The 8,844-nt window shown below is 54.8% G+C and overlaps 1 protein-coding gene across 3 annotated transcripts in view; it reads left to right on the top strand.

The window, feature by feature from the left end:
• Positions 1–1,338: 1,338 nt before the first annotated feature.
• The window catches only part of SELENOI (selenoprotein I), a 28,189-nt gene continuing 20,683 nt past the window's right edge, over positions 1,339–8,844 (top strand). The window contains exon 1 of one of the 3 annotated variants that reach the window (XM_040059027.1): positions 1,339–1,532. In XM_040059027.1, coding sequence (XP_039914961.1) covers positions 1,485–1,532 — 48 coding nt within the window. In that variant the 5' untranslated portion in view covers positions 1,339–1,484. Of the gene's footprint in view, positions 1,533–6,446; positions 6,452–8,844 lie in introns of those variants that run through there. The other 2 variants (XM_040059026.1, XM_058419834.1) reach the window with 2 other exon arrangements.

Genomic DNA, 8,844 nt, shown 5'->3' with positions numbered 1-8,844 from the left:
ACTAGATATTCTCAAGAGGTCAAAATTATATTGAACTTCGGCAGCAAAAGATAGAAAATCAAGGAATTTGATCAATCTTTTCTACTTTCTGACACCCTGCAGGGGCCCGAGGAGAGCTGCTGGTGCTGGGGTGTGACTGTAAAGCGGAGCAGGAATTGTCCAGTGGGGTCTGTCTGCTGCACACGCTGGGAAAGACAGGGCTGGTGATGGAGGGGGACAGGGCTGGGGTGCCTGGCTGGGTGGAGCTGGGATGGGGATGGAAGGGCAGGTGGGGAGCTCTGAGAGCACCAATACTGCTCTTAGTTTCCCTTCCTCCTTTTGCTCTCTTCTTCCTGTCATTCTTCTTTCTCCCTCCCCAGATGTGAAAATTGCATATTATATGGCTCTACGCAAGATATTTACTATATGTGTTATGTTGTGCTAATTGTTAATGTGGTATTAATATTTTGATAGTATGGTAAATGTAGTTTTGTAGTTAAAATGTAGTTTTTATGTACCAACCACAAGAAAATGTAAATCTTTCACAGAAAGAATTTACTACTTTCTTATCAGAAGAGACCAGCTCCTCCTGCTTCTCTCAGCCTGGTGGATGCCATAGAGATTAAAGGAAAAAAGTGATACTAACCAGAGACAATTCTTAGTTAGAATGGAATTTATGCATTATATATGAATTGTATGAATATTCAACAGGCGATTGTTTTTAAGAGATAATTCTTTGTTAACAGGGGTCCTTCTTCAGAGCTTGTGGCTCGGGAGAGGCACCCAGACGTCTGTAACTTTGTTTTTATTGTCTTGTATTGTCCTAACTCTAAAACTGTTCAATTTTTTACTCTAATTCTATTTTTATAACCATCTTATTTACTATTAAACTTTTAAAATTTTAAAACAAGTGATTGGCGTTTATTTCACCAGAGAAGCTGTTGCTGCCCCATCCCTGGAAGTATCCAAGGCCAGGTTGGACGGGACTTGCAGCACCCTGGGGTAGTGGAAAGTGTCCCTGCCCATGGCAGGTGTTGGAACTGGACAGGCTTTACTGCCTCTTTCCACACAGAATCCATGAGGATTTAGGGAGCTGAGAATGGTACAGGGATACTTTTAAGCCCTTTCTGGTGCCTGAAGGAGATCCAAGAGAGACGGAGAGAAACTTTTTAGCAGGGCTGGGGTGGCAGGACCCGGCGAATAATCGCCTCATGCTGACCCAGCGCAGGGTTAAATGTGTTTTTCGGGATCTTTTTTTCCCGCCTTTCTTGTTCCCCTCATGCGTGGGGCCCTCCCGGCCGCCAGGCGGCGCCATCTCGGCGGGGCGGGGCGCGGTGACGTCACGGCCACGCCGGGTGGGCCGATGCGGCGGCACCGGGAGCGGCGCCGGGAACGCCGGGAACCCCGGGAACGGCTCCGGGAACAGCGGGAGCGGCACCGGGAGCGGCGCCGGGAGCGCCGGTAGCACTGCGGACGGCAGCAGCGGGAACAGCGGGAGCGCCGCCATGGAGTACGTGAGCCCCGAGCAGCTCGCCGGCTTCAGCAAGTACAAGGTAGCGGCGCTGACGGCGGCCGGGCTCGGGGCCTGGCGCCGTGAGGGGGGCGCTTGAGGGGCGGCTGGGGAAGGTTGGCGTGCATGGAGCAGGGGAGGCGGCAGCGGGGCCTGGGGTCCGGGGTGGGATCTTCGGAGGGGTTGTAGGGAGATCCGGAGTGTGGAGGGAGTCCCGGGGTTTGGGGCAGAGGGAGGGGCCACAGTTAACCCCGAGATTTGAAAGGAGCGAGGGGGAACTGTAGGGCGGTCCGAGTTTTGGGAGGGTCTGCCGTGAGATCTGGGGTTTGGAGGTCGGGGGGATCGCAGCGATGTGCAGGGTTTTGGGGGACTGTGGTGAGACCCGAAACCCATGTTTGGAAGGAGTCAGAGGTGCAGTGAGCCTGAGGGTTTGGTGGGTTTGTGATGACACCCAGGGGTTTGGGGCAGGGGACTGGGGCTGCAGTGAGACCTGGGCTGGCGTTAGAGGACTGCAGGGGAACCTTGGTGATGAGGAGTTGCAGGAAACCTGGGTTTTGGGGTGAGGCTTCAGTGAGACATTAGGCTTTCAGAGTAGGAGGAGCTCTGCAGTAAGACCCTGGTTTGGGGGTGGTTGTAGGGTAACACAGGGTTTGGGGGGATGGCTAGAACGAGACCTGAAGTTTGTGGGTTGGAGGGCTGCAGAGAGACCTGGGGTTTTGTGGCAGAGGAATTGCAGTGAGTGAGAGCCAGGATTTGAGGGGCTGTGGGTTCAGTGAGGACCAGTGTGGTGAAAGTGGGACTGTGTACGACATGGAACCCCCCCCTTGCTGGAGTGATCAGGGTGTGACTGGGAGCTTCTCCTCCTGGGCTGGGGTCCAGGGAGGCAGTGATGACCTGTCCCTGCACACAGTGAGCTCTGGGGCTGTCCCCCCAATGAAGGGACTGCAGAGAGGGCTGTGGGTTTCCTGGGAGCAGGGCTGGCCCAGGAGCTGTCCCCATGGAGCTCAGGACTGTGGTGCACCTGCCCTGTGAGTGCTCTGTGCAGTCACACCCATGGAAGCCACATCGCTCCCATCTCCTTGTGCCAAGCTGTGTCTTGTTCAAAGCACCTTGGAAAAGAAGCACTGGAAGTGCCAACAGGCTCTGCTCTGGCATTTAAACCTCTGGGGTCTGATTTTGGGCCAAAGTGGGCGACATCCTTAACATGGGAGAATGCTGGATCCTGTGTTTGTGTGGAGAGGAGGGTGTTTTCCATATTTTTTTCTTCTCCCACAACAGCAGTGAATAAAAACCCTTCACCTCACCTTCTTTGCTTTGCACTTGTTGTGGGACCCATCATGTGGGCCCATGTTCCAGTCGTCCTTCCAGGGTGGCTCATAGGATGTCATTTAAGAATGTGGGACAATCAGGACAAGTCTGATGCCTTCAGGGAGCAAAGCTCCTCCTGGAGCCATCAGTGGGGGCTGGAGGGGCCAGGGCTTGCTCATGCTCCTCATGCAACCTGGTGATGTGGAGAAAATGGACTTGGGAGGGGGTGACATGGAACGGTGTGTCGGGGTGCACAAGATTCCCTGTGTAAGGCTGGCTCTGTGGGGATTCAACAGGAAAATTTCTGCCTGTTTAGAAAGGCAGTGAATGACCGTGGGTTTGTGTGGGTGCTGGAGAAAGGTCATCAAAACACTCATCTGTGAGCCAGGCCTCCCAAAGGGACTGGTTTGGCTCCTGCAAAGACAATTCCTTTACTCCAAGAGGGAGGCTGTTGGATGTTCAGCCTGGCTCCTGTCGTGCTGGAGGGATTGGTGGGGTTGCTGCCATCCCCCTCAGCACCTGTGCAGGGACAAGGGGATCTCCAACCCTTCTGGAACACGTGACAAGGACCAAAACTGCTCCCAGGTTATTTCCTGAAGACACCTCTGAAAGAAATGCTGCTGCAGTTAAATCTGGGAGCACAGCACATGGAAAGCTGCTTGGGGTGAGGAGAAAAGTCCCACGCAGCGCAAAAAGCATCAGCTGCTCACTGTCCCCACTTAGGAACTCATGGGGTGCTCCCTGGCCTTGCTTTGGGGCCAGAGGGCTGGAATGTGGGAGCAGGGTTCTGATGGAGCTGTGTCCCGAGGACAGGAGGAGCTTTGCCCCTGTGCTTTTACTGAGTCAGCAGAGACTTTGACAGGAATGGGTGGGTTCACTGAGTGCTCCAGGAGCACCATCTGTGCCCCACTCGTGTCTCTGCCCTGCTGCCTTCCTTGCTTCCTCTGTGACTTGTTTCCTTGGGGAGCTTTGTTCCTGGCTATTTTATTTTGGGAAAGTGACTGATCCAGCACAAATCTTGGTAGTGGGTCACGTATTCCAGCCTTGATTTGGGCATCGAGGCTTGGTGTGCCCTGTCTTTGCAGCTTCCAAAGCTGGGTTACCTTGTCAGACTCACAAATGGGGCTGGCAGGGGCCTTAAAGCTCATCCAGTGCCATCCCCTTCCATGGGCAGAGACACCTTCCACTCTCCCAGGTTGCTCCAAGCCCAGTCCAGCCTGGCCTGGAACACTTCTAGGGATCCACAGGCAGCTGCAGCTTCTCTGGGCTCTGGCTGTGCCTCAGCCTTTGTGCTGTGCCTGGCAGAAGCTCTCTGGCCACACACCATTGATTTGCAGAAGAGCAAGTGGATCTGGGGGGATGTGGAAGAGGCAACATGGCCCACGGAAGAAGCCTATGCTTGGAGAGAAGTTGGTATCCCTGGAGCTGACAGAGCTGGAGCAGAGGAGCTTCATGCAGGATGATCCACAGCTTTGTCCAGCCCTGGCCAGGTCTCTCCTGCCATGGAGTCAGGAGTCCAGATGGTTTCAGTTTGCAGTGTGCACATTCCTGGTGGCTGGGGATGAGGCAGGAGTGTGCTCCTGCTGTCCCAGGCTGGCAGGGCAGAGGGTTAAGGGGTCCTCTGGCTGCTCCTGAAGGGACACTGAGGAGCTCCTGAACCGAAGGAAGCTGTGCAGTGCTGGCAGAGAGGGTGTCATGGTTTAATGGTGCCAGAGAAGATTTCCTTGGGGTGCTGTGCCAGCAGCTGGACAGGAGCCCAGGTGGGCAAGAGGCCACTGGCCCCAGGGCTGTGCCATCTCTGGGGTGATAGCAGGACCAGGGCAGTGCCCGTCCCCTGTGCTGGCACTGCTGGGGCACCTCCAGTGCTGGGGCAGCTCTGGAACCCTCCTGACAAGAGAGACCTGCAGGGGCTGGAGCATGTGCAGGGAAGGGAATGGAGCTGGGAAAGGGAATGGAGCCCCAGCAGAGGCTGAGGGAGCTGGGAAGGGGCTGAGCCTGGAGAAAAGGAGGCTCAGTAGGACCCTGTGGCTCTGCACAAGTCCCTGACAGGAGGGGACAGGTTATTGGACTCTGCTCCCAGGGGAACAGGGACAGGACAAGGGGAAATGGCATCAGGCTGGGCCAGGGCAGGTTCTGGTTAGACAGCAGCAGGAATTTCTCCATGGAAAGGGGGCTCAGGCCTTGGAAAGGGCTGCCCAGGGCAGTGATGGAGTCTCATCCCAGGAGGTGTCCAAGGAATTCCTGGAGGTGGCACTCAGTGCTCTGGGCTGGTGACAAGGTGGGGATCAGGCACAGGTTGGACTGGATGGGCTGGGAGGCCTTTTCCAACCTCAGTGATCCTGGGATTCTGTGCCTGTAACACTCCTGCAGGAGCAGGGAATTCTTTGGGTGTTGGAAAGAACCCTCTGGAGACAGGCTAAGCTAAACTGGGAAGGGAGGGACCAAATCCATGCTCTGTAGGTGATGTGTGCCAGCCCTGCCTGGCAGGTGCTGAGGCTTCCCCTGAGGCTGGACAAATGCCAGGGGTGCCTGCTCCAGCACTTGTGACTTGTCAGACTGGGGCAGGTGATGCCTGAGGTCCTGGCAGGCTGGAGGTCTCGATATCCAAACTCCAGGGCTTGTTTTGAGGCTGTGGAGCAGGATTTGTGTGTCCACATCCCAAGGGAAAAGCAATCCAGGCACCCTGCTCTGGTTGGGTGTTGAATGTCCTCTGTCAAACCCCAGTGCTCTGTTACTGTCACGTGTGGGATGTCCACTGCCAAGAGAGCTGCAGCCAGGCTCTGCTATTTCTGAGTATAAACTTGCAGTTGGATTCCAGAGGCCAGGTTCTTAGCAACTGTCTGCAGATGGCCTCGTGCCCAGCTTCTGGGCAACCTCCTTCTGTAAATGTGTGGGAGTGGGGAAATGGGGCCCTTGGGAGTGTTCACAGAGGTGTCTGTTCTGCTTTGCTTTCTCTGCTGGAGAGGGATTTTGGATGTGGGTCTGGAGGGACAGGACAAGGGGAAATGGCTTCCCACTGCCAGAGGGCAGGGTTAGATGGGATATTGGGCAGGAATTGTTCCTTGTGAGGGTGGGCAGGCCCTGGCACAGGGTGCCCAGAGAAGCTGTGGCTGCCCCTAGATTCCTGGCAGTGTCCAAGGCTAGGTTGGACACTGGGGCTTGGAGCAGCCTGGGGTAGTGGAAGGTGTCCCTGCCTGTCCATGGCAGAGGATGTCACTGGATGGGCTTTAAGGTTCCTTCCCACCCAAGCCCTTCTGGGATTTGATGATAGTAAGTGAGGTCACAGCTCTGCAGCTTCCTGTGTCCTTGGCAGTTGCAGCCAGCTATGATAGTTTGTCCCTGTCTTTCCGTATTCCAGTCACGTTTCTTGCCTTCTCTGTAGCCTTTTTCTCACCCAGCCTTGTCTGAGGTGCTTGTGATTCCATATTGTCCAGCTCTGCCCTGAGGGATCCTGTCCCCTACTGGTGTCTCTGGTGTGACGGAGCCACTGATGACTATTCCCAGAGCTGTGATCCTTGTGTGGCTCTTTGATCCCGGTCCCGTAGGAGCAGGGAAGGTGCTTGAGTGCCAAGTGTTGTGCAGGAGGCTCTGGCTGCCTGAGTCTGCTCCCCTGTGTTCCTCCCTGTGTGAGCTGGGTGCAAGTGCAAGTACAAGGCTTTGTCATGACACCACATGGGTCTCAGGCATTTCTGGGATCTTATCCTCAGGGATCTTGGTCTGGGGCAAATGGCAGTGAAGTAGGAGGTAGGAATGCCACTCCTTGCCTGAGGCACAGGAGGAATGGAGAAGGAAGGTGTGATGACATGTGTCATGTTTGAGTCCAAAGGTGGATCAGGCTGATGGCTCACCCCAGAAGCTTCTGCAACCAGTGTGAGTTCAGCAAAAGGAAACTCAAATGAGGCTTGGGGAGGACCTTATCTAGCAAAGCTGCTGCTCCAAAAACCCTAAAACCCTTCCATTCTGTGTCCTTGTGTCTGAGCAGGAGCTGGTGGTAGCCTTAAGGGAGCTAAAGGTGCCATTTGAAATGCTGTTTATTAGAGGTGACACTCTAAGGAGGTAAAAGTATGGATACTACATCCATTTGGATGGTGGGAATCCCAGGTGGGGGAGCAGCAAATGGGCCTTCGATCCATGTGATTGACAGGCCCCGTCTGTAGAAAATCCTTCCCACGTGTGATTATTCAAGCTCTTAAAGGGTTTTCTTATGGGAAAAAAACTCTATTCCTCATTTCCAGTGTTAGATGGAAAGGACGTTCACAGGACAGCTCGGAGACCTGGGGTGCCAAATGCACCCAAGGGTCAGGTTTCAGGGATTTCCATTTATTGTGGAAAGCCTTTTCCTTCTGGATGTTCTCTTCCCTTTTCTGCACCCTTCTTCCAAGTGGGAACCCAGCTGCTGATCCCATGTGTGCCGTGAAGGAGAGGGTGCTCTGCCCCTCAACCAGAAATGCCATTGCCTCCAGCCTTCGAGTGCCACAGGGCGCAGGGCTGCAGATGCTGCGCCACAGGAAGCAGATGGCTGGAAGCTGTTCCTGGCAGGATTCTTTAGGCTGCTCTGCAAACAGGAGCTCTGAAGAGATCTCTGCAGGGTGTTCAGAAACACCAGTGTCAGCTCAGACCGCTGGAATAACAACACTGGGAGCAAAGGCAGCAGGAAGGGAAGCATTTTGCTGCTGAGCTGTGGCTGTGAGGCTCAAGGCCACAGTGATTAAAGGCGAGTGCCTCCCCCCATCCTGCCTGCTCTGCTTCTCCTTAGCAGGAAGGGTGAGAAGGAGGTGGAAGCCTTTGAGCCCAGCTCTGGAATCACTTAACTCCTTCCCCAAGGGCTCTTTTAATTGCTCTGAGACAGCCAGGTGTGTGTCTTCAAACATACACAGCTTCCCAAGGTACTGCCTGGCACTTGCTGAGTACCTCCTAGACAATGATTTCCAAGTTTAGAGGTATTTTTCTTCTTTCTTCTCCTTTTCTGTGATTAAGTTCAGGGGTTTGAGCCACTGCCCAGCTTAGTGTGTCCCTTGCAGTTCTTGTGGTTTGAAAGGTGCTGTGGTTAGAGGAGACAGCAGCAGTGCTTACGGATTAACTGGAAGCGACTCAGCTCACGAGCCTTGGCTGAGCTTCTCCCCTCTGCTAAGCGATGAGATGAGGGGAAGGGATTTATGCTGCTTTCTAGAGACACTTCTGACGTGCTGGAAGGTTTTGATGAGTGATGAGCTGGTGCCACTCCCAGGACTTGCTCTGGCTGTGTTTACATCTCCTCATCCTGAACAACCCTGAAATTGCTGCTGAAGTGCTGCTGGTTTCTGAGCTGTAGCCTTTGCTCTACAGGTTCTCAAAGGTATTCAACCATGTTTTGGTAGGGGATTTGCAAACTCGCTTGTTTTAGCCACACAGTGGTGGTGATGAAGCTCTTTGTGGTCAGGACCTACTGCAACCTCAGTCCCCAGTGGATCCCACAGGGTTTCTAGGAGGAACTTCTCTGTTGGTCTTTGTATGAGACAGTGACTCACCAGGGACAGGCAGCTTGTGGCTGTATTGGCTGCCACACCTCCCCTAGACACTTCCAGGGATGGCACAGCCGCAGCTTCTCTGGGCGTCCTGTGTCAGGACCTCCTCGCCCTCCCAGGGAACAATTCCTTCCCAATATCCCATCTCTCCCTGGCCTCTGGCATGGAAAGCCATTCCACCTTGCCTGTCCCTCCACCCCTTGTCCCCAGCCCCTCTCCAGCTCTCCTGGGGCCCCTTTAGGCCCTGCCAGGGGCTCTGAGCTCTCCCTGGATCATTCTCCTCTCCAGGTGAGCACCCCCCAGCTCTCCCAGCCTGGCTCCAGCCCTGGAGCAGCTCCGTGGCTCCTCTGGGCTCTCTCCAGCAGCTCCAGGTCCTTGTGCTGTTGGCCCCAGGGCTGGGGCAGCTCTGCAGATGGGGTCTCACCTGAGCACGGGGTCAGAATCCCCCCTTCCCCTGCTGCCCACACTGGGGGATCAGCCCAGGACTGGGGGTTTTCAGGTGTCAGCACACACAGGCAGGTCCTGTCCATCTTCCTGGATTCC

Source organism: Hirundo rustica, chromosome 3 (assembly GCF_015227805.2).
Source record: "Hirundo rustica isolate bHirRus1 chromosome 3, bHirRus1.pri.v3, whole genome shotgun sequence".
NCBI classification, from domain to species: Eukaryota; Metazoa; Chordata; class Aves; order Passeriformes; family Hirundinidae; genus Hirundo; species Hirundo rustica.
The sequence above is the reverse complement of the archived record's forward strand: the minus strand, read 5'-3'. Positions and strand labels throughout refer to the sequence as shown.